The 25,710-nt window shown below is 45.3% G+C and overlaps 1 protein-coding gene across 1 annotated transcript in view; it reads right to left on the bottom strand.

Annotated features, from left to right (window-relative positions):
• The window catches only part of ift74 (intraflagellar transport 74), a 104,315-nt gene extending 81,390 nt beyond the window's left edge, over positions 1-22,925 (bottom strand). Inside the window, exons 1-7 of the mRNA XM_041186345.1 lie at positions 22,740-22,925; positions 20,610-20,745; positions 18,335-18,383; positions 16,745-16,843; positions 16,584-16,644; positions 15,883-15,942; positions 15,009-15,070 (exon numbers count right to left, since the gene is read on the bottom strand). Coding sequence (XP_041042279.1) covers positions 15,009-15,070; positions 15,883-15,942; positions 16,584-16,644; positions 16,745-16,843; positions 18,335-18,383; positions 20,610-20,745; positions 22,740-22,898 — 626 coding nt within the window. The 5' untranslated portion in view covers positions 22,899-22,925. The remainder of the gene's footprint in view (positions 1-15,008; positions 15,071-15,882; positions 15,943-16,583; positions 16,645-16,744; positions 16,844-18,334; positions 18,384-20,609; positions 20,746-22,739) is intronic.
• Between the last annotated feature and the right edge of the window lie 2,785 nt (positions 22,926-25,710).

The following is a 25,710-nucleotide window of genomic DNA, read 5'->3' as shown; positions in this document are numbered from 1 at the left end:
CCCTCTGCTCCTGCACCCCCTTAAGAATTGTACCCCTTACTTTATATTGTTTCCCAATGCTCTATCAAAATACCTTGCCTTACATTTCTCCGCATTGAATTTCATCTGCCACCTATCTGCCCACTCAACCAACTTGTTTATGTCCTTTTGAAGTTCTATACTGTCCTCACATTTTACAGTACTTCCAAGTTTCATATCCGCAAACTTTGAAATTGTGCCCTGCACACCAAGATCTAGAGCATTAATGTATATCAAGAAAAGCAAGGGCCCTAATACCGAACCCTGGGGAATTCAACTACAAACCTTCCTCCAGTCCAAAAAATATTCATTGACCATTACTGTTTCCTATTACTCAGCCAATTCTGTACCCACATTGCTTCTGCCCATTCTATTCCATGAGCTACAACTTTTCTCACAGGTCTGTTGTGTGGCACTCTCAAATACCTTTTGAAAGTCCATGTACACCATGTCAACAGCATTGCCCTCATCAACCCTGTTACCTCTTCAAAAAACTCCAGCAGGTTAGTTAAGTCAGCGAGCAGGGCGGGGCTGTAAAGGGCGAGACTTCAGCGAGCAGGGTGGGCCTTAAATTTAAGGAAACAGCCTTTTAATTAAAAGCAAACAAAAAGTATGGCAAGGCAACTTAGTCCCATGTGTTGTACGGCCTGCATCATGTGGGTGTTCTTCGACACTCTTGCAGTCTGGCTGACCACATGTGCAGGAAGCGCCACTGGCTTGACCAGCTTGAGCAACGGCTTTCGGAGCTTGAGCGTCAGCTGGAGACACAGCAGTGAATCCACAAGGCTGAGGGTTATGTGGATAGCACGTTTTTAGATGTGGTCACTCTGCAACTTAAGGAAGTGCAGTCAGAAGGGGAATGGGTGATCACCAGTTAGAAAAAGGGAAGCAGGCAGGAAGTCAGGAAAGCCGCAGAGTGCATCTCACTCAAGACCGTTTTTCTGTGTTGCAAAATGGTGAGGGTGAAGGTTCCTCTGGAGAGTCCAACCAGAGCCAAGTTCAGGACACTGTGGATGGCTCAGCTGCACAAGTGGGGAGGAGTAAGAGTGCAAGAGCAAAAGTGGTATGAGACTCAATAGTGAGGGGTGCAGACAGGTTCTTCTGCGGCCATAGATGTGACTCCAGGATGATGTTTTGCCTCCCTGGTGCCAGGGTCACATAACGGCTGCAGGGCATTCTGAAGGGGGAGGGCAACAGTTAGAGGTCATGGCTCACATGGGTAGGAAGAGGGAAGGAGGGATGAGATCCTGCAACAAGAATTTAGGGAGCTAGGTAGCAGGTTAAAATGCAGGAGCTTAAAGCTTGTAATCTCTGGATTACTCCCTGTGCCACATGCTAGTGTGTATAGGAACATGAAGATAGAGAGGATGAATGTGTGGCTGAAGAGATGGTGCAGGAGGGAGGGCTTCAGTTTCCTGGATCACTGGATCTGTTTCTGGTGAAGGTGGGGCCTGTACAAGTTGGGTGGCTTGCACCTGAACCCAAACGGGACCAACATCCTTGCAGGGACGTTTGTTTTGGGGGGGGGGGGGGGGGGGTAGTTTAAACTAATTTGACAAGGGAATGGGATACAGAGTGGAGGTACAGTAAGGGGTGATGCACAGCCAAATATAGAAGGGAAACTAAGTCAGTCTGGAAGGCAGAGCAAATATAGACCTGTTAAGGTACAAGGGAATAATAATGCAAGGCTGGATAGCATCTATTTTAACACAAGGAGTCTTATAAGTAAGGCAGATGAATTGAGGGTGTTGATTAACACATGGGAATATGATATTGTTGTTATCACAGAGACATGGTTGAGGGAAGGGAAGGGCAGGACTGTCAGCTCAATATTCCAGGGTATAGAACCTTCATGCGTGATGGGTGCGGCGGGGGAGGGGTGTGTGTGTGATAGAGAGGAGGTGACATTGCACTGTTGATCAAGGAGTCAATTACTGCAGTAAGGAGGGATGTTATCTTAGAAGGTTCCTCAAATGAGGCTATATGAGTAGAACTTAAAAACAAAAAGGTGGCAATCACTTTGCTGGAAGTGTACTATAGGCCTCCAAACAAAGTCAGGGGGAGATAGAGGAGCAGATATGTAAGCAACTCTGAGAAGTGTAAAAATAATAGGGTAATAATAGTAAGGGTTTTCAACTTCCGCAATATTATCTAGGATAGTCATAGTGTGAAAAGCTTAGAGGGGACAGAATTCTTAAAATGCATCCAAGAGAGCTTTTAGAGCCAGCACGAGGAAAGTTCTACATGAGAAGGGGCGGTACTGGACTTAATCTCAGGGAATGTAGCCAGGCATGTGGTAGATGTGTCAATTTGTGGATAGTAACCATAACTCTTAAGATTTAAGGTAGTTATGGTAAAGAACAAAGATGAATCGGAAATAAAGGTCCTGAATTGGGGGAAGGCCAATTTCAATATGATAAGACAGGATCTGGCCAAAGTGGATTGGGAGCAGCTACTTGTAGGAAAGTATACATCAGACCAGTGGGAGTCATTCAAAAAGGAAATAGTGAGAGTTCAGGGCCAACATGTTCCCATAAAGGTGAGGGGTAGGACCAACAAGTCCAGGGAACCCTGGATGTCAAGGGATATAGAGGATTGGATAATGGAAAAAAAAGGAGGCTTACGGCAGATACAGAGGACTGAAAACAGCGGAGTATAGAAAGTGTAAGGGGGAACTTAAGAATGCAATTAGGAGAGCAAAGATGGGCCATGTGGGCAAAATAAAGAAAAATCCCGAGGCATTTTATAAATATATAAAGAGCAAGAGGATAACCAGGGAAAAAGTAGGGCCCATTAGGGACCAGGGTGGCAATCTGTGCGTGGAGCCAGAGGATGTAGGTGAGGTTTTGAATGATTACTTTTCATCTGTGTTCACTATGGAGAAGGACGATGTAGGTGTAGGAATCAGGGAGGGGGACTGCGATATACTTGAACAAATTACTAGTGAAAGGGAAGAGGAATTAGCTGTTTTAGCAGGCTTAAAAAAGTGGATAAATTCCCAGGCCCAGATGAGATATATCCCAGGCTATGAGAGGCAAGGGAGGAGATTGTATGAGCTCTGACACCAAATTTAAAACCCTCTCTGGCCACAGGAGAGATGCCAGAGGACTGGAGGACAGCGAATGTGGTACCATTATTCAAGAAGGGTTGTAGGGATAAAGCAGGTAATTACAGGCCAGTGGGTCTAACATCAGTGGTATTGGAAAGAGTTTGAGGGATATGTTCAATCTCCACTTGGAGAGGCAGTGATTAATCAGGGATTGTCAGCATGGCTGTCAGGGGGAGATCATGTCTAACAAATTTGATTGAGTTTTTTGAGGTGACTAATTGTGTAGATGAGGGTAGTGCAGATGATGTAGTCTACATGTATTTCAGTAAGGCTTTTGACGAGGTCCTGCATGGGAGAATGGTCAAGAAGGTAAGAGCCTGTGGGATCCAGGGCAATTTGGTAAATTGGATCCAAAATTGGCTTAGTGGCAGGAGGTAGGGGGTGATGGTTGAAGGTTGTTTTTGTGATTGGGCGCCTGTGATAAATAGTGTACCATAGGGATCGGTGCTGGAACCCCTGCTGTATGTAGTGTACATTAATGATTTCGGCGTGAATATAGGAGGTTTAATCAGCAAGTTCTCAAATGACATGAAATTGGTGGTGTCGTAAATAGTGAGGAGAAAAGCCTTAGATTACAGGGCTATATAGATGGGCTGGTAAGATGGACAGAGCAGTGGCAAATGGAATTTAACCCGGAGAAGTGACAGGTGATGCATTTTGGGAGGACTAACATGGCAAGAAAATATACAATGCATGATAAGACCCTAGGAAGTACAGAGGATCAGAGGGACCTTGGAGTACATGTCCATAAATCCCTGAAGGCAGCAGCGCTTTATTAGCCAAAGCATTGAACATAAGAGCAGGGAGGTTACGTTGGAGCTGTATAAAACGCAGGTTAGGCCACAGCTGGAGTACTGTGTGCAGTTCTGGTCTCCACAGTACAGGAAGGATGCGATTGCACTGAAAAGGGTGCAGAGGAGCTTCACAAGGATGTTGCCTGGGCTGGAGCATTTCAGCTAGAAAGGTTGGATAGGCTAAAGTTGTTTTCCTTTGGGCAGAGAAAGCTGAGGGAGGACCTGATAGAGGTGTACAAAATTGAGAGGCATAGATAGAAAGAAACTTTTCCCCTGAGCAGAGGCGTCAATAATCAGGGGGCATAGATTTAAGGTAAGGGGCAGGAGGTTTAGAGGGGATTTGAGGAAAAATCTTTTCCCCCAGAGGGTGGTTGGAATTTGGAACTCACTGTCTGAGGGGGTGGTAGAGGCAGGAGCCCTCACAACATTTAAGAAGTACTTAGATGAGCACTTGAAACGTCATAGCATACAGGGCTATGGGCCAAGTGCTGGATAATGGGATTAGAATAGATAGGTGCTTGGTGGCCGGCACGGGCACGATGGGCCATAGGGCTCGTTTCTGTGTTGTATAACTCTATGATTCTATTTCCCCTTTAGAAATCCATGCTAGCTCTGCCTAATCAACACACAGTTTTCCATACGACTGCTAATTCTATCCCAAATAATTGTTTCTAGAAGCTTTCCACTACTGAAGTTAAACTGACTGGTCTGTAATTGCTGGGCTTTTCCTTACAACCTTTTTGAATAGCAAGTAATTAAGGCGGCAAACAGAATGTTGACTTTTTTTGCAAGTGGGATGGAGCAAAAAAGTAGGAAAGTCTTGCTACAGCTGCGCAGGGCTTGGTGAGACCATTTTTGGTCTCCTTACTTAAGGATGGAAACACTTGTATTGGAAGGTCAGAAAGATGCACTAGGTTCATTCGTGGGATGGGTGGGGGGGGGTTGTCTTATGAGGAAAGGTTAAGCAGGTAGGGTCTATACTCACTGGAATTTAGAAGAATAAAAGGTGATATTACTGAAATATAAAAGATTCTGAGGGGGCTTGACAGGGTAGATGCTGAGAGGATATTTCCTCTCATGGGGGAATCTAGAACTAAGGGTACAGTTTAAAAATAAGGGCATCCCGTTAAAGAAGATGAGGTCTTTGTTCTTTGAGGCATTTCTTCTCCGAGAGTCATTAGAATTTGGAATTCTCTTCCTCAGCGAGCAGTGGAGACTGGGTCAGTGAATATGTTCAGGCTGAGGGCAGATTTTTGATCGACAAAGGAGTTCAGGGTTATGGGGGCAGGCAGGAAAGTAGAGTTAAGGCCACAATCGGATCAGCCATGATCTCACTGAATGGCAGAGCAGGCTCAAGGGGCTGAATGATCTACTCTTGGTCCTATTTCTTATGTTCCTAAGAATCATCAAATTGAGAGGCTTTTAAAGGTTGTATTTAAATTTAAACGCTAATTTTCATATACCAGCTGGTATTCAATTACTTGAAGGCTTAACTTGTGAGAAAAGGATAATAAAGGTCATGAAATACGCCATTCCAGCATTGACTGATTGGGCTGAATGGCTTGTTTCTGTGTTGTACATGCTATCTAGATTCCATTTTAAGTACTGTTTACTATTAATTTTCAAAGCATTATAATGAAGGAAACATCCAAACTCTTGGTTATCTGAAATGAACTGAAAGCATTTATTTTGCACTAGAACTGGGATCATGAGAATCTGTTGGGTTAATCTCTCGACTGGAAATATTATTTTGACAATAGCCTTATCTCCATGCAATTTCAGTGACACAACTGTAAGTATAGTGGTAACTTAAATAATGTCAACACATCGTAAAAGTGACCTGTATTCTTGAAGTTCGTTCCATCTAAAACGTTGGTGTATTTAATGATGTGTCTGTTATCCTTTCTGTATCCCCCCAACCCGTTTCATGCTTTCAACGTGGTGATCAGAGGTAGTCTAAGAATAGGCATTTTGAGTAGAATCTCTCATGTTGTGACATTATGAATGGGACAGGGATAGAAACCATTTAATAAGTTACAACCAAATAGCCTATAATTTTCCTTCATTTATTCGCCTGAGGAGCTAGGACTGATTTCTACTTACAACTTTGTTCATTCGCTAAAGTTGGGTTATCCAATTAGCATCAGTAAATAGATCATGAACAATATCCGAATGTTATGTTTTAATGTTTTGTCTTCGTGCCAGTTTAAACATGTATTTGAATAACTATAAGTAAATTTTAAAATCTGCAGTTTGAGAAAGAATTGATGCAGAAATTAGAGTTTAAACATTGCTTTTGGTTAAAGTTTTATGCCAGTAGCCAGGAATATCATCACACCAGTTTCTCAATAATAAAATGGCTAAAAGGAGATGTTGATGAGTGAACACCAATGCACGCAAGAAATGCTCAGGAGCAAAGTGCCCAGCAGTGCATAAATAATGTACTGCTCGTTTGATATCATTTTGTAAAAACAAAACTGGTGTTACTAGCATGGCTGCTGAGAGAAAACTGGAGTCCTGATTTAAATGAGAGCTGGTTCGAAGTTTCTTTCCGCTTTCTGGATTTTTGTACACTATGGAGGCTGCATTCAGTGCTCCACCAGCATTGCACTTGGCACAGAAGGCTCAGAAAGAGCAAGAAAAGCCTTGTTGTGATGTCAGATAGTATGTCAGGTGTGCTATACCATGATACAAAAATTGGTGGGGTGTTAAGTAGTGAGGAGGATAGCCTTAGAATACAGGAGGATATAGACGGGCTGGTCAGATGGGCTGATCAGTGACAAATGGAATTTAATCCAGATAAATGTGAGGTGATGTACTTGGGCAGGACAAACTAGGCACAGGAATACACAATCAATGAAAGGGCCCTGGGAAGTACAGAGGATCAGAGGGACCTTTGTGTGCATGTCCACCAGTCCCTTGAGGTAGCGGGACAGGTAGATAAGGTGGTTAAGAAGGCAAAAGGGATACTTGCCTTTATCTGCCGAGGCATAGAATATAAGAGCAGGGAGGTTATGCTGGAACTGAATAAAATGCTGGTTAGGCCACAGGTAGAGTATTGCGTGCAGTTCTGGAATCCGCATTATAGGAAGGATGTGATTGCACGAGAGAGTGCAGAGGAGATTTACCAGAATATTGCCTGGGCTGGAGAGTTTTACTTATGAGGAGAGATTGGATAGACTGGGGTTATTTTCCTTGGAGTAGAGGAGATGAGGGGGGACATGATTGAGGTGTATAAAATTATGAGGGGCATAGATAGGGTAGACAGGAAGGAGCTTTTCCCCTTGGTGGAGGGATCAATAACCGGGGGGCATAGATTTAAAGGTAAAGGGCAGGAGGTTTAGAGGGGGTGTGAGGAAGAATTTTTTCACCCAGAGGGTGGTGGGAATCTGGAACTTACTACCTGAAAGTTGTGGTAGAAGCAGAAGCCCTCATAACATTTAAGAAGTATTTGGGTGTGCACTTGTGATGCCATGGCATACAAGGCTATGGGCCTGGTGCTGGAAAATGGGATTAGAATAGTTAGGTACTTGTTTGACTGGCGCAGACTGGATGGACCGAAGAGCCTTTTTCTGTGCTGCAGACCGCTGACTCTATACCAAGCATGGATACTTCGTAATGGCAATAAAAATGTGGTCAAAGATGCTGAGGCATTCACAAAAAGTGTGCCATGTCCTTCAGAAAGACTTCGGCACAACACACATTATCTGCTCATTAGAGAGAGTGGTGGTCAAGCTCATTTTGGTGCAGCAGATTCCTTCCAGGCTATTTATTCTTAGGGAACTTGACAGGGTAGATGCTGAGAGGTTGTTTCCCCTTGTGCGAGAGTCTAGGACCAGGGGGCATAATCTGAGAAATGGGGCGCTCATTTAAGACAGAGATAAGGAGGAATTTCTTCTCTTAGAGGGTAGTTAATCTGTGGAATTCTTTACCGCAGAGGGCTGTAGAGGCTGGGTTGTTGAGTATATTCAAGGCTGAGATGAACAGATTTTTAATCAGTAAGGGAATCAAGGGTTATGGGGAAAAGGCAGGAAAATGGGGTTGAGGGTCATCAAGTCAGCCATGGTCTCATTGTGTGGAGGAGCAGACAGGATGGACCGAATGGCCTACATCTACTCCTATGTCTTATGGTCCAGGCTAGTACTGAGGTCATCTGCAGTGTTAACCACTTTGCTGTCCATAGGTGTATTAAGGAGGCCAGGGGTGCCCTATTCAGGAGAACAAATGACTTGTTATTTTTGCCACTGACTAACAGCAGCACCAGGAGAGGGCAACACCATATTACTGAGCTGCTGGCTTTCCCACAGGGCAACATTGCCATTCAGGCAGCAGTGCACAACGTTGTGGCCTTTATGATCTGAAAGAGGTCATTTTTAAATCTCAGTGTTGATGTGAATAAGTGCAAATACGGGAGTTAACAGCAGTACCTGCAATACAGCAAAGAACATACAACAGGTACTGATTCTAGATGTAGGCCAAGGAATGCCAAAATCAAACAAGTTCTTAGAATAACAAGTAAAATTTATTTATAATTTAATACTCAGTTTCTCAAGTAACATCTACTCCTTTCTCATGTTGGACTCCTGCTATATTCTAACTGTTGACAAATAAATACTTTGCACAACTTACAGATCAAGATTAGTGCAGTAATTGCTTCTACTCTATTTTGTATCTATGTTGGCAGCTTGAGTTGGCACAATGTGGCTCCATGGTGGTAGTGCATTGCTTGGATGGGTAAAGGCAGCATCCCTTTTTATCCCCTTGTGGAAGAACTGAGTGCTTTGCAGAATTTCACTGGAATTCTGGGCACCTTGGGGCTGTACATTGCAAGGGTCATGAACACGTGTCAGTCTCATGCACCGCTGTGGTATTTTACCCCTGGTGCCCACTTTTCTTACCTCCTTCCCATCCTTACTGCACCAATTGTTTATTGGCAAGACGACATGAATTAGCATATAAGAGGGGCAACATTTCTGCAGTCCTTTGTAGTAGGCTTTACGTCTCTTGGCATTTAAAGCTGACATTCCTCAATCTAACATCAATTTTGCTAAGCAAATGTACGGCTGTGTGTTTCTGGGTAATATTTTAGGGGCTCAGCTACCTCCCACTGGCATTGGATAGTTAATTTAATCAATTAATTTGTCACTGGCTTGCAATCCAGCGATAGAATTTCCAAAGACTCAAAGTTGCAAGCAAACCAAGAGTAAATTTTTTACAAAATTTTAATAGCCTAGCTGATTTCCAAAAAGCACAAAAACAGTAATTTCTAGGCTTCAGCTCACTGCCAGGGTTTAGCAATAAACCCATAAAAACATTTTTTAATGTCGAAGTATAGAAGCTATCCGTCCACCATGGAAAGACTCAGGAAAAGGAAAGTGGCTTAAAACTGACAAATTCTACTCCCCAGTTACTGTTTGTTCCAAGCACATGGTCTATTTCTGGTCCCTAGTGCATCCCTAATTTTAATCAACTCACCAATGCAGCTGTGCCTTCAGCTGCTTAGGCCCGAAGTTCTGGAATTCCCTCCCCAAACCTCTCCACTCTCTGCCCCTTAAAACCCATCTTTTTGACCACGTTTTTGGTCATACGTCTGAATATCTCGGTATATGCTTGGTGTCAAATTTTATTTCAAAATGTTTCTGTGAAGTGCCTTGGGACATTTTACTGCATTTAAGGCGTTATATAAATGCAAGTTATTTCTAAAAAATAGTTTGCAAAGTTTAATGAACAGAAAGAGGTATTTCAATTGAGTGTCAACCATGGATCAGTTGGTAGCAATCGCCTCTAGATTCCAGGTTCATATCCCACTCCTTGGGATATGAGGCTTGAGCACATAAATCAATGCTGACACTCCAGTGTTGTACTGAGTGAGGAGTTGGAGGTGCCATCTTTTGGATAAGACATTAAATCGAGGCCCCATTTTCCTGCTTGGGTGGATGTAAAAGACCCCATGGCACTGTTTCGAAGAGGAGAAGGGGAGTTATCCCTGGTGCCCTGACCAATATTTAACCCTCAATCAACATCCAGAAACAGATTGTCTGGTAATTATCACATTGTTATTTGTGGGAGTTTGCTAAGCACATTTTGGCTGCTGCATTTCCTACATTCGATAGTGGCTACATTTCAAAAGGACTTCATTGGATGTAAAGCATTTTCAGACATCAGGTGGTTGTGAAAAGCTCTATATAAATGCAAGTCTATCTTTCTTTTTGCTAATTGTACCTGAATCTCTTTTTTTTTTTGCAGTGTGACTACAGTGGAATGAATTTGACATTGATTCTTTATGATCTGCCTGTGAACATAACAAAGCTAAAATTCACGAACAACAGCATTTCTTTAACTCGTCATGATCTTCAAATTCTTTCGATTTTAACTCAAATTAAAGAATTGTATCTTGGTTATAACCTCATCTGCAATTTACTTTCAGGAGCATTTGATAATTTTAAAAAGTTGGTTGTATTGGAACTGCACAATAACTGCCTTACAAATGTTGACAGAGATGTTATGAAACCATTGAATTTATCACATTTAACACTATTTGGAAATCAATGGAACTGTAGTTGTGGTCTTCTAGGTTTACAGATGTAGCTTAATGAGTCAAAAGTACACCTGGGTAAGTTCATCTCACAAAGTGATGATGGGTTTGCAAAACTTAACAGTTATTGCATTTGTGAATGACAAAATCTCACCAGAGAACTGAAAGTTTCTTTATTACTGCAGTGAATAGATTTAAATTACTGAAGTAAATCCAAGACTCAAAATATTGATATAAACTTTCTGACAACAGGAAATAGGTATGACAAACCAGAAGTCTCATGAACTTTAGATATTTGAAAAGTTACATCTTATTTCAACTACAGATAATGAGAACATCACGACACGTGAAGCCCCTGAAGAAGTGCAATTCTGCACCATCAAGAAAGTTCTCGTTAAGCAAAATGGATGTTTTCCAGTCTCTACTTTAGCATCATCTCTGGATGGTGCTACTGTCAAAAGCACATTTGACACATGCTTACCCAAAAATATGCACAATACTGTCTTGCAATCCCCAGTGACTGTACAAAATACTACTGGGGACCAAATAGATGGCTCAGGTACCACAGCATTTGATATCAATTGTACACATTTCTGACCAAGTGCAGCACAATATTTCAGATAATTTCTGACAGAAAGATAGCCACCCAGAAAAGTGACATGATACTGAGTATCCATGTGCTATATCCATGGAGTGACTGCTGCAAGTTGTTGAAGAGGTAGTATTGTCACTATACAGTTAATTCAGAGCAATAGTGGTCAAGGCCTGAACGTGTCTCCCATTCATCTCTGCAGGTGCAATTGAGGAAACAACTAAAAAAGGCAAACTTCATGTTTGTCTTCAAAGAAGCTCCACAATAACCAGAACTAAAAATTATCAGAGCAAGTTCCCTGATGATTTAGTGGGATTATCCAGTGAGCTCAGCTATACACACCTGAATTAGATTCCTAGTGTATGTTGAGTTTACTTAATGCACCTGCGAAAGAGATAGGGTTGCTTTAATTGGCCAGAATTCCTGACTTCGGCAGGCAAAAAATAACAGCCACAGCTTTACATTAGCCAATGATCCTTGCCATAATTTGCATGCATGGAAATGGAGTTAGATTGTGACCAGTTATATTGTAACTTCAGGTCAAGTAGCCTTCTGCTACATACAGCTACATGAAATATGCCCAATTAAACAAGTTATAGGAAGATGTCTGTGGATTTCCATCTTAGTAAGAGTTGGTGTTTTCAAGAAGGGAGAAAGCTAAGAAAATATTTTTGTGTTAAAATTGCCTTAAGACACATTTTCCATGTCAACATTATTTAATTTCCAAAAATTATCGATCTTAGCCAATTTTTGTTCAATTAACATTTGCCTGCAAAAGAAGTTTGACAATTTTTTGTGCTCCTTTGGATAAGGGATGTCATTTACCAATAACAAACTCAGTATAGCAGAATGTACCAGTGTCATATCAGCCATTTTCAATACCAGTCACGTTTGTAGACTTTCTGACTGAGATGGCCAATTTAGTGCCTGTAACTGCAATTACAGCAGTAATTATTTCATCACAAATATAATTAGTCTGTTTAAAATCTAATATTTAAGTCAATGATATGTTGCAAGAAAAAAAACCAGCTGAATACTAGTACTTAATGCTTGTATAGACTACTCTCTTTTTTTATTTGTTCGATCAATCCAAATTTGGGAAATCTTGGAAATTAGTGGTTGGTGTCATGGCAACCTCAATTGGCATATCTTCGATACTTGTCCTCTCTACAAAGTGCATCAAATGGTACAACAGCCTCTTTGCCTACCATCATCATCGACTGCAGGAAGATCCAGAACTTTTCATGGAAAATACATCTACAGTGATAGACAATCAAGACCCACAGGCATTACGAGAAACTAAAAACAGTGATCAACAAACTGAAGTGAGGACAACTCCTTAACTTCCTGAAAATTATGATGGTTATATTGAAGATGGGTATATAGATACTATAGGATTCAATGATTGTGAGGAGTAAAAGTGGAAATGGTTATAGACTTGTTCCAGCAAGGTTATAAGTAATACGTTAAATCAGTCTTACTTTTAATAACACAGCCACAAGCTACCACATCTACAGCTTGCTTAATTTGAAATATATCCATTCACCACAGCATACAGGCCCATTTTGTACCAGGAAGGGAGAAAAATCTCCTAAAATTCACACCTAAGTTACACATTAGAATCCAAAATTCCAAAATGCAACTAGTTTAAAAAATGTGATACAGTTGTCAAGAGAATAATTGATAATTCAAAAGTACCAAGAATATCATTGCTATTTTTCCTAAAGTGATTGCCACACATCTATTGATCTACAACTATAATGGTTGATAATAAGCATAGGCACAATTGAAAAAGTATTGAATTGCATTGTGTATGGTAGGCTAAAGACGGAAATAGTGCGATAAAAGGTATACAAAAACAGAATTACCTGGAAAAACTCAGCAGGTCTGGCAGCATTGGCGGAGAAGAAAAGAGTTGACGTTTCGAGTCTTCATGACCCTTCGACAGAACTAAGTAGAAATAGGAAAGGGGTGAAATATAAGCTGGTTTAAGGTGTGTGTGTGAGGGGGAGGGGGGGTGGGTTGGGTGGGGGAAGAGAAGTGGAGGGGGGGTATGGTTGTAGGGACAAGCAAGCAGTGATAGAAGCAGATCATCAAAAGATGTCACAGACAACAGAACAAAAGAACACATAGGTGTTGAAGTTGGTGATATATATCTAGATATATATCACCAACTTCAACACCTGTGTTCTTTTGTTCTGTTCTGTGACATCTTTTGATGATCTGCTTCTATCACTGCTTGCTTGTCCCTACAACCACACCCCCCCCTCCACTTCTCTTCCCCCACCCAACCCACCCCCCCTCCCTCTCTCTCACACACACACACACACAGACACACAGACACACAGACACACAGACACACCTTAAACCAGCTTATATTTCACCCCTTTCCTATTTCTACTTAGTTCTGTCGAAGGGTCATGAAGACTCGAAACGTCAACTCTTTTCTTCTCCGCCGATGCTGCCAGACCTGCTGAGTTTTTCCAGGTAATTCTGTTTTTGTTTTGGATTTCCAGCATTCGCAGTTTTTTGCTTTTATAGCAATAAAAGGTATGCTGTTTCAGCATGTGATAGTCTACCAATGTTCTTCTGATCATTCATCATAACCTATAACGTTCCCCTTTATAAGCAATTGCCTAAGTTCCTTTTAAAAAAAATGTTTTTTGATCCTGTTTTAATAACAGTTTGTAGCCAAGTTCCACATTCTAACAACTTTCTGCATAAAAATGTTTTTCAACCTCCTTTAGTTTTTCTGATCATTTTGTTCCTGTCTTACTCACTAATAGCAATAATCTATTGCAATTTACCTTACCATAACTTGTAATAATTTTTGAAAATCCCTATCTGTATATCCCCTCAGCCCAGGGAACATTGTAGTAGCGTTTGCATTATTTTTATACCTTAACTACTATACTAGGCTGCCCAAACTGTACACAGTACTCCAGCTATAGCTAATGTCTTGTACAAGTTCAACATTAATTCTATATGTCCAGACACAAAACCAAAGGGCTCTGTCACCCCTTTTTTTTATGGCCTTATCTGCTTGTGCACATTAAGAGCCATCAGCTACAATCTATAACACTGCATTCAGTTTAGCTGCTGAAACTCAGGAAAGATATATTTGGCCATGGAGTGGGATACAGCACAGATTGATACAAGCACTTTGTGGGTTAAATTAAGGACAGGTTGCAAAAGCATGATTTGAGCTTAATAACATAAGAGAAGCAGGAGACCATATGGCCCATTGAGCCTGCTCCGCCGTTCAATGCGATCATGGCTAATCTTTGACTCGACTCTGCTTTCCTGTCTGTGCCCCATATCCCTTCATTCCCTGAGACACCAAAAACCTGTCTATCTCAGCCTTAAATATACAACCCTCTGGGGTAGAGAATTCCAAAGATCCATCATCCTTTGAATGAAGAAATTTCTCCACATCGCAGTCCTAAATTATTGACCTCTTATCCTGGGGACTGTGTCCACAGGTTATAGATTCTCTTGCCTAGGGAAACAATCTGTGTCCACCCTCCCAAAATCCTTCAGAATTTTGTTTGTTTCAACAAGATCACCCTTCATTCTTCTAAACTCCAAAGAATATAAGCCCATTTTATTCAGCACCTCATCATAGGATAACCCTCTCGTTCCAGGATGTTTAAGGGGTTATCTAATCGAGTTGTTTAAAATTCTCAAAGGATGAGGATACATTCACAGAAATGGCTGTCTCTGGCGGTGAAATCTAGAACAAGGATCTTAAAATTAGAACCAAGTCATTTTGGAGTGAAATCAGGAAGTATATTTCACATGAATAGTGAAAATCTGGAACACTCTCCCCTAAGTGCAGGGGATACTGCTTTAATTGAAGTTTTACAAAATGCATTAAATGGCAGAACAGGCTTGAAGAGTTGGAGAGCCTGCCCTTGTTCGCATGTTCCGAAGTACTTTGAATAAAATATTACTACTTACTCTCGTCGCTCTGTAAAGATTACATCCATGCTCTGTGCTTCTCGATCGTTTTGTGCTTTGAGCTAAAAGACAATAAATTATGCACATTAAAACCACCAGCTACAGTCTCACAATTCTCAGCTTTATTACAGTAGCAGTTATAACATGGACATTTTAATTGGACAGAACTACAGAATGCAAAACCTTAACCCTCATAATTCAGAAACTGTTTTAAAAATAATATTTAAGAAATAATTATTCTATACCATCTTTTGTGCTTGAAATTAATAGGAATGATCGAGGGTTTGTCTAAAAGATGGATGTTGAGAGGATTTTAAAGCAGGGAGAACTGAAGCTGCTGAAGGTTTGGCAAAAAGAGTGGACAAGAGGATGCAGTCAGAGGGCTACAGGGTGTGAGCGAGCTTTAGGATTGAAGGTTGCAGAGAATGAGAGAACACCACAGATGAACTTGAAGATGCTGTGAACAACAGAGAAGAAAATGCAGACAAGGTTTGGGAGCAAGCTGAGCAGCCTGAAGCTCAAATTCTAGTATTGGTGGCAGGTTACCTGAGGGGAGGTACATTCAAGATCACTAATTGTCACAATTGGGCAGAAAAGGACAGCAGGCCAATGAATTAAATTCAAGGCTGAGAATCTCAACTAAACCAAGATGCATCTTTTTAAATACAGTTAACAAAAACACACTAAAATTGTTCTTTTTAATAGGAATATGAATTTAAATGTTCAGTTCAAAAAGCTGAGTTTACTTTAATAACATTGCATGAAACGTTTTATGGTAAAGTAACAGGAAGACAATTGACAGGAACAATAAATATGGAGAATTACAGTAATAAGGAAAAGGAACATTATTTTTGTTGAAAATTACAAGACTTACTATGTTATAGTCATTCATAACTTCTTCCATATCGGTATTGGTGTTCAGCTTATCTACCAGCTAAAGGCAGAGAACAAAATCAAGTCAAAGAATATTAAAGGCAACTAAGTTAGTATTTGTATAGTACCTTTTGTATCCTTAGTACTTCACAAAGCGCTTCACAGGCAGTGAGGTTTTTAAAATGTTTTAATGTAGAGAAACATTGAACCCATTTGTACATAGCAAGATCCCACCAACAGCAACAATAATGATCTGATCATTTGCTGTGTACTCATATTGGCTGAGGGATAAATGTTGGCCAGGACACCAGGAGGATTCCTTCTTTCTCTTCAAATAGGGCCGTAGGGTCTTTCATATTCACCTGAGAAGGCAGACAGGACTCAGTCTAATGTCTCATTTGAAAGATGGTACCTCTAGCAACATAGCATTCCCTCTGTGCTGCACTGAAAAGTCAGCTTGTAGCACATGCTTAAGTCCAAGAGTGGGGTTTGGCCCCAAGACCTTCAGGCCCAGAGGTCAGTGTTACCACTGAACCCAAACTGAGATTACAATAGAGTGATTCAGTTACTGCTCAGGAAACATTAAAGGAACATCAATTTGTGTTAATTATTGTGCTTTATTTTTGCAACTTAACATGATTACGATGGATAGTAACAACAGACATTGCTAATTTGTAAAGTTAAATTAACAATTATGCTCACCATATTGTAGTCTGCTAGTTGCCCTTGCAGATCTTTAATTTCTACTGCCAATGCTTCAGCCCTGTTGCAAAATATGAAAGACTGTTTAACAACCAATACCAGCTTTCACAGGTCTGGAGTTACGTGTGGAGTTTGCAAATATGTAGAAATTTTGTACTCACCTCTTTTCATAGGATAGATAGACAGAATTTTCTTGATTAAATGTATCGATTTCCTTTTGTAGCTTGCTGACTTCTGTTGTAAGTTCATTTATTTTGGCTCTGTACAAAAATGGTCCAGTTAAGATTCCCACAGTAAAGCAGAAACAATATTATTAGAATAAGTGGTCCAGAGTGAGGCAAATCAGACATATCCTGCGTTCCCTTAACTGGAGCACAAAAATTGTAAGAAACAATTGTAAATAAACATTTTGCAATGCAAAAAACATGGCGCAAAAAGCAAAAAAGTCAGAATCATACAGCACAGGAGGCTGTATTAAAATTGTTCTATATAATAGGAATATGAATTTAAATGCTCAGTTCAAAATTCTGTGAATCATCCCTGTGCTGTAAGTCTGTGTCTCTCTCAAAGAGCTATCCAATTAGTCCCACTGCCCTGCTCTTTCCCCAAAGCCTTGCCAATTTTTCTTTCTCAAGTGCAAATCTAATTCCCTTTGAAAGTTACTGCTGCATCTGCTTCCACCACCTTTTTAAGTGCTGCATTCCAGGCTGTGGAATTCAAATTAGGAAAATAATTTGCCAAGCACATGTGCTATGCACCCTTAAAGCGATTGATGCAGATTGAAGCTGTCAGTCATTGCTGCATATGCATCAGCAGCTTTATTAGGGAAAAAGTGAACAGGAATTTGCCGAATCCAAGTTGGGACAATTTGAATAATTTAGATTAGCTTTGAGACCTGTGTGGGTCACCAGAACAGACTCCAACAACTCAACAACTTTCCTTTCTGCACAGAAAGTCAGGCATAGAAGTTTGGGCCCAATTTCGTGCTCTCGCACAGCAAAAGTCTGCAATATCAGCAGAAACCTAGCCAGCCTAAAGCTTTGAGGAATTTATTGTGGGTGCAAGTTATGAACAGAAACTCAAAGGGCAGAACTGGAGAAAGCAACAAATCGAGTTGAAAGTGACAACCCCCTGCCAAAGGCAGCTCACAAATACTTAGAAATAAATGGAAAGCTGGTGAGAGAGATAAGGAGAGGGGCAGAGAGCATAGTTGAAAAGTAGCTGTGGAGAGAGTTTGTAAAAGGTGGGGAGGAAAGTGAAGGGAACTGCAGGGAATAGGATGAAGATGGCTGATGACCACCATTGTGAGGGTAAAAGATTGTTGAAGAGAAGCCTGGAATCAGATTAACAAATAGTTGAAGATAGGTTACAAAGCTGGAGGAACTTGCATGGGTGTTGGTGAGGCTTTGGAGGGACTTAAGAGACAAGGGTCAGGATTTAAATTTAATGTACAGGGAGCCAGTGAAGGTCAGCAAGGATGAGTGTGGACTCAAAGGACTGGAAACAAAACATGACACAAGTGGCAGAGTTTTGGATAAGCTGGAGCTGCTGCGCTAATGGGGGGGGAAAGAAGATGATAAGGGTCTGACAACAGGAGTTTGGAAGTAGAGTTTAAGCAGCAGAGCAACCACAGCAAGAGGTGAAAATAGTGGTCTCTGATGGTTATATGAGGTTTAAAGCTCAAAAGCCATCCGATTGCACAGAGTTAAAATTGGGCCCTTTGTATTTATCAAGATTATTTATGTGCTCACCTGAGTAGTCCAAGAAAGTAGGACTTGTCCAAAATCTGACGATGTGGTCCTGTAAATCAGTAAAACTAGCATGCTCAGAATTATAAATTGATCATTTACTAATCTTAGTCCTACAGCAATTAAAAAAAACCCATAAATAATCTAACAAGATTTTTAACACTCTCAAATGGACATGGTAGCCTAGTAGTTATAGTATTAGACGAGAAACTCAGAGGTAGTGAGTTAAAATCCTATCATGGTAAACTGAGAAAGAAAGTTCAATGGAACTGTTCATTTCTGAGCTATCACCAAAAGCTGGCCACAAAGGCCACCAGAGTATTGTATAAACTCAACTAATTCACTGATACCCTTCAAAGAAAGGAATCTGCCATCCTACCTAAATGTGACTCCAGTGCCATATTACATGGTTGAATTCTTAATATCCTCAGGGCAAACTAGGCATTGGGATAATAAATACTACACAGGATGTATGGCACAGAAAGAAGCCATTCGGTCCAAACAGTTCAAGCTTATGTTTATGCTCCACTCAAGCCTCCCCCCATCGTTTCTCATCTAAATCTATCATCGTAACCATCTATTCCTTTCTCCTTCACATGACTGTCTAGTTTTCCCTGAAATGCATCTATACTATTGTTATGGTACAGTGGATGGTAAATGCTGAAGCTCAAATCCTAGAGGGAAACTTGAAACAGCTGCCACAACTGTTTTGCAATTTGTATTTTTATTTTGAGATGGGTGCCTTGAATTCAGTAGTAATAAGTCCACTGAGTCTTAGAGGTTTTTTTAACAAAACTAAATTAAACATTTATTAATTGTTTAAAAAAAGATTTTAAGCACACACACAGGTCTACAAAGTACTACTATAATAACTCCTAACTTCCCTAATTAATTTGACTCCCAGTTACACCTCCATTAAGGCAACAGTAAAATAAAATAGATTTCAACCGACCCAGACAAAGCACACAATACCCTGGATGGTGATATTCGCCGTGAGGTTTCTTAGCTTCGGTTCCTGTAGACAGCAACTTGGTGCAAAAAGGCTGGAGGCTTTTCACACTTGTTAGATCTTAGAATTCCTTCTCCTTACACATAACCTCATCTCCTTTATACAGGTTTCTCCCTTCTTAATGTAAATTCCATTGTTCTAACGTTTTTGCAACTTTACTTTTTCCATAAAATAAATCTTTCACAGTACTTATATTATCAGTAATCTTCGGAAAAACTAAACACACTGTTTGGCTTGACTTCTTATGGCTAGGTGTAACATCCCATCATCTCTTTGAAATTCAAACAAATCTGGTTTATCTAAAAATGTAAATGTTCCTCACACCATAAAACTCCAGCCATGTTTATGTAATTAGCATTTCAAACCTAGTTTCTCTTTTGATAACTCAAAAGCTCCAGACTGTCTGCAATTCAATTAAACCCCACCCCCCAACATACACAACCACACCACACTATCAATCTACCTTTACAATAAATCACATTGATATTTTGAATATTATTATATTTTCATGATACTTTTCACTTCAACCACTCCCTGTGTAGCGAATTCCACATTTTCACCACTATTTGAGTGAAGTTTCTTCTTAATTCCTTATATTGATGGCCTCTAGTTGTGTTCTTACCCACAAGAGAAATATTCTCTGTTTCCACTCTATCAAAATCTTTAATAATTTCAAAGGTCTCTGAGATCACTCCTCAACCTTTTTTCAGAAGAGACCCATCCTGTCAATCATTTCCTGTTAGGTATACTCATACATTTCTGATATTCCTTTAAATCTCTGCATCCTCTCCAATGCCTCTGTATCTTTTACATATTGTGGCGACCAGAACTGCATGTGAAAAACTCTTAAGTGCAGTCTAATCAAGATTTGATACAGGTTTAGCATAGCTTCCCTACTTTTCAATTCTGAGTCCAGGAATAAAACCTAGTACCTGGTTTGCTTGTTTTTTTAATGCCAAGTTGATCTGTGGCACAACTTTTAGTGAACATATAATTAAACTCAGAGCTCCCTTTGTTCCTCTATCACAGAATCTCTCAGTGCAGAAGAGGTCCTTCTGCCCATTGAGTCTGCATCGACACCTAGACTTCCAAGTAATAGTTGACAGTTGACCTCCCTATTCCTCCTGTCAAAATGTACATGGACGTTTATCTGTGATGAACTTCATTTGCCAGTTTGGCCACATGTTCCAAGAACAAGCAAATATAATATATGTTAATGATTGGCTTTATAAACTATAAAGAATATGATAGGAGACAACTAACGCACACCTTTCATTCCAGTTTTCATTCCACTCAAACCCTGCTGAGTTACAGGGCGATCTGCAACTTTAATCTGAGCAGACAGCACACCTCCTGGCACTATAGGCCCACCACGAGTTCCAGGTCTCGCTGTTCCAGGAGATATCTAGAGAGAGAGAGAGCATCAAAGAGCTATGAGCAGAATCAGTGGTGGTCATTCCTCGGACACTGTCTACATTTACAAACCATATTTTCCCTGTGTAAGCAAAAGGGTTTGGACAGCACATACACAATTGAGTTTGTAAATTAATAATGTTCTAGCCTCATGGACTTGTACTTTCTACAGTACCGTCTACCACAAGGCTGGGAATTGCCATAACAGCAATGTTGTAAATAGTGCGCTAGCCATTTGCTAGTTTTTCAGGCATGGCACAAAGAGTGCACATCAAAGCTATCCTGAAGATATCCTGGTCTGATCACTGTTCGCTGTGTATCTCATGAACTAGCCAGTGGGCCGAAGGTTTTGGGGGGGGGGGAGGTGCGGGGATGGGGAGGGGAGGGGGGGAACGGGAGGTGCTGGGTGGGGGGACGGGAGGTACTGGGTGGGGGGACGGGATGGACGGGAGGTGCTTGGTGGGGTGGGGATGGACGGGAGGTGCTGGGTGGAGAGACGGACGGGAGGTGCTGGGTGGAGAGACGGACGGGAGGTGCTGGGTGGGGGGGGGGAAGAGACGGACGGGAGGTGCTGGGTGGGGGGGGGGAGAGACGGACGGGAGGTGCTGGGTGGGGGGTGAGAGACGGACGGGAGGTGCTGGGTGGGGGGACGGGATGGACGGGAGGTGCTGGGTGGGGGGACGGATGGACGGGAGGTGCTGGGTGGTGGGGGGAGAGACGGACGGGAGGTGCTGGGTGGGGGGGGGGGAATGGGAGGTGCTGGGTGGGGGGGGGGGCGAGACTGGAGGTGCTGCGTGGGGGGGGGAAACGGGACGTGCTGCGTGGGGGGGGGACGGGAGGTGCTGCGTGGGGGGGGGACGGGAGGTGCTGCGTGGGGGGGGGACGGGAGGTGCTGCGTGGGGGGGGACGGGAGGTGCTGCGTGGGGGGGGACGGGAGGTGCTGCGTGGGGGGGGACGGGAGGTGCTGCGTGGGGGGGGGACGGGAGGTGCTGCGTGGGGGGGGGACGGGAGGTGCTGCGTGGGGGGGGGACGGGAGGTGCTGCGTGGGGGGGGGACGGGAGGTGCTGAGTGGGGGGGGGACGGGAGGTGCTGCGTGGGGGGGGACGGGAGGTGCTGCGTGGGGGGGTGGAAACGGGAGGTGCTGGGTGGGGGGGGTGGAAACGGGAGGTGCTGGGTGGGGGGGGGGAAAACGGGAGGTGCTGCGTGGGGGGGGGGAAAACGGGAGGTGCTGCGTGGGGGGGAACGGGAGGTGCTGCGTGGGGGGGAACGGGAGGTGCTGCGTGGGTGGGGGGAAATGGGAGGTGCTGGGTGGGGGGGGAACGGGAGGTGCTGGGTGGGGGGGGGAACGGGAGGTGCTGGGTGGGGGGGGGGAACGGGAGGTGCTGGGTGGGGGGGGGGCGAGACGGGAGGTGCTGCGTGGGGGTGGGGAGACGGGAGGTGCTGCGTGGGGGAGGGGAGACGGGAGGTGCTGCGTGGGGGAGGGGAGACGGGCGGTGCTGCGTGGTGGGGGTAGACGGGCGGTGCTACGTGGGAGGGGGAACGGGAGGTGCTGCGTGGGAGGGGGAACGGGAGGTGCCGCGTGGGAGGGGGGGAACGGGAGGTGCTGGGGGGGGGGGGGGGACAGGAGGTGCTGGGGGGGGGGGGGACAGGAGGTGCTGCTTGGGGGGGGGACGGGAGGTGCTGGGTTATGGGGGACGGGAAGTGCTGGGTGGGGGTGCGAGACGGGATGTGCTGCGTTGGGAGGGGGAGACGGGAGGTGCTGCGTGGGGGGGGCCGGGAGGTGCTGCGTGGGGGGGGACGGGAGGTGCTGGTGGGGGGGACAGGAGGTGCTGGGTGGGGGGGGACGGGAGGTGCCGGGTGGGGGTGCGAGACGGGATGTGCTGCGTGGGGGGAGGACGGGAGATCCGGGGTATGGGGGGGGGGCGGTTCGGGGTTGAGCTGGTATCGGCCAAGTCCCGGAGGCAATCCCGCACAGTACGGACTTACGCCGGTGCCTACACGCAACGCTGTCGGCGGAGCTCGGGCCACCGTCATGGGCGGTCTCCCACTGCCCCCTTTACTGAAGGGTCGGGCCCCGGGGGGAGGCCTCTGAGCGCTCGCCATCCTCACACCGCCTGCGACAACCCAGCTCCGCTTGAGCCACATCAACCGCCAGCGCGCGTGCGCCGCGCCGTCTCCCAGCAACGGTCACGCCCCGCCCCTGAAGCAACTGGCTGTACCCCAACACCCACAACACCAACCGCCTCGCCACGCCCACTACCGTCTCACAACAACGGCTCTGATACAACGGCCCCGCCCCTTCGCATCATCCACGCCCCCTTCTCCCAGCAAAAATTCGGCTCCGCCTTGTAGCTTCGAGATGTTCATTCGGCGGTTTCCCGCTCCCAGAACCTCATGCGAAGAACAGTGGGTGGGTGAATAAGTGTGTGTGTGAGAGAGTGGGAGGGATTGTGTGTGAGGGAGGGGGGGTGAGGTATGGCGGGGGGGGGGGGGTGAGGGGGGGGGGGTGAGGGAGGGTGGGTTGGGGGGGGGGTGAGGGAGGGTGGGTTGGGGGGGTGAGGGAGGGTGGGTGGGGGGGTGAGGGAGGGTGGGTGGGGGGGTGAGGGGGGGTGGGTGTGTGTGTGAGGGAGGGTGGGTGGGTGTGTGTGAGGGAGGGTGGGTGTGTGTGTGTGTGTGAGGGAGGGTGGGTGTGTGTGTGTGTGTGAGGGAGGGTGGGTGGGTGTGTGTGTGTGTGAGGGTGGGTGGGTGTGTGTGTGTGTGAGGGAGGGTGGGTGTGTGTGAGTGTGAGGGAGGGTGGGTGTGTGTGAGTGTGAGGGAGGGTGGGTGTGTGTGAGTGTGAGGGAGGGTGGGTGTGTGTGTGGGAGGGAGGGTGGGTGTGTGTGTGGGAGGGTGGGTGTGTGTGTGTGAGGGAGGGAGGGTGGGTGTGAGGGAGTGAGGGAGGGTGGGTGTGTGTGTGTGTGAGGGAGGGAGGGTGTGTGTGTGTGTGAGGGAGGGAGGGTGTGTGTGTGTGTGAGGGAGGGAGGGTGTGTGTGTGTGTGAGGGAGGGAGGGTGTGTGTGTGTGTGAGGGAGGGAGGGTGTGTGTGTGTGTGAGGGAGGGAGGGTGTGTGTGTGTGTGAGGGAGGGAGCGTGTGTGTGTGTGTGAGGGAGGGAGCGTGTGTTTGTGTGTGATGGAGGGAGCGTGTGTGTGTGTGTGAGGGAGGGAGCGTGTGTGTGTGTGTGTGAGGGAGGGAGCGTGTGTGTGTGTGAGGGAGGGAGCGTGTGTGTGTGTGTGTGTGTGTGTGTGTGTGTGTGTGTGAGGGAGGGAGGGTGTGTGTGTGTGTGTGTGAGGGAGGGAGGGTGTGTGTGTGTGTGTGTGAGGGAGGGAGGGTGTGTGTGTGTGTGTGTGAGGGAGGGAGGGTGTGTGTGTGTGTGTGTGAGGGAGGGAGGGTGTGTGTGTGTGTGTGTGAGGGAGGGAGGGTGTGTGTGTGTGTGTGTGAGGGAGGGTGGGTGTGTGTGTGTGAGGGAGGGTGGGTGGGTGTGTGTGTGTGGGAGGGTGGGTGGGTGTGTGTGTGTGTGAGGGAGGGTGGGTGTGAGTGTGTGAGGGAGGGTGGGTGTGAGTGTGTGAGGGAGGGTGGGTGTGAGTGTGTGAGGGAGGGTGGGTGTGTGTGTGGGAGGGAGGGTGGGTGTGTGTGTGGGAGGGTGGGTGTGTGTGTGTGAGGGAGGGAGGGTGGGTGTGAGGGTGTGAGGGAGGGTGTGCGTGTGTGTGTGTGAGGGAGGGAGCGTGTGTGTGTGTGTGAGGGAGGGAGCGTGTGTGTGTGTGTGAGGGAGGGAGCGTGTGTGTGTGTGTGAGGGAGGGAGGGTGTGTGTGTGTGTGTGAGGGAGGGAGCGTGTGTGTGTGTGTGTGAGGGAGGGAGCGTGTGTGTGTGTGTGTGTGAGGGAGGGAGGGTGTGTGTGTGTGTGTGTGAGGGAGGGAGGGTGTGTGTGTGTGTGTGTGAGGGAGGGAGGGTGTGTGTGTGTGTGTGTGAGGGAGGGAGGGTGTGTGTGTGTGTGTGTGAGGGAGGGAGGGTGTGTGTGTGTGTGTGTGAGGGAGGGAGGGTGTGTGTGTGTGTGTGTGAGGGAGGGAGGGTGTGTGTGTGTGTGTGTGAGGGAGGGAGGGTGTGTGTGTGTGTGTGTGAGGGAGGGAGGGTGTGTGTGTGTGTGTGTGAGGGAGGGAGGGTGTGTGTGTGTGTGTGTGAGGGAGGGAGGGTGTGTGTGTGTGTGTGTGAGGGAGGGAGGGTGTGTGTGTGTGTGTGTGAGGGAGGGAGGGTGTGTGTGTGTGTGTGTGAGGGAGGGAGGGTGTGTGTGTGTGTGTGTGAGGGAGGGAGGGTGTGTGTGTGTGTGTGTGAGGGAGGGAGGGTGTGTGTGTGTGTGTGTGAGGGAGGGAGGGTGTGTGTGTGTGTGTGTGAGGGAGGGAGGGTGTGTGTGTGTGTGTGTGAGGGAGGGAGGGTGTGTGTGTGTGTGTGTGAGGGAGGGAGGGTGTGTGTGTGTGTGTGTGAGGGAGGGAGGGTGTGTGTGTGTGTGTGTGAGGGAGGGAGGGTGTGTGTGTGTGTGTGTGAGGGAGGGAGGGTGTGTGTGTGTGTGTGTGAGGGAGGGAGGGTGTGTGTGTGTGTGTGTGAGGGAGGGAGGGTGTGTGTGTGTGTGTGTGAGGGAGGGAGGGTGTGTGTGTGTGTGTGTGAGGGAGGGAGGGTGTGTGTGTGTGTGTGTGAGGGAGGGAGGGTGTGTGTGTGTGTGTGTGAGGGAGGGAGGGTGTGTGTGTGTGTGTGTGTGTGTGTGTGAGGGAGGGTGTGTGTGTGTGTGTGTGTGTGTGTGTGTGTGTGAGGGAGGGTGTGTGTGTGTGTGTGTGTGTGTGTGTGTGTGTGAGGGAGGGTGTGTGTGTGTGAGGGAGGGTGTGTGTGTGTGAGTGTGAGGGAGGGTGTGTGTGTGTGAGGGAGGGTGTGT

This window comes from Carcharodon carcharias, chromosome 4 (assembly GCF_017639515.1).
Source record: "Carcharodon carcharias isolate sCarCar2 chromosome 4, sCarCar2.pri, whole genome shotgun sequence".
Taxonomy (NCBI): Eukaryota; Metazoa; Chordata; class Chondrichthyes; order Lamniformes; family Lamnidae; genus Carcharodon; species Carcharodon carcharias.
Note: the sequence above shows the minus strand (reverse complement) of the source record. Positions and strands in the feature narration are given on the sequence as shown.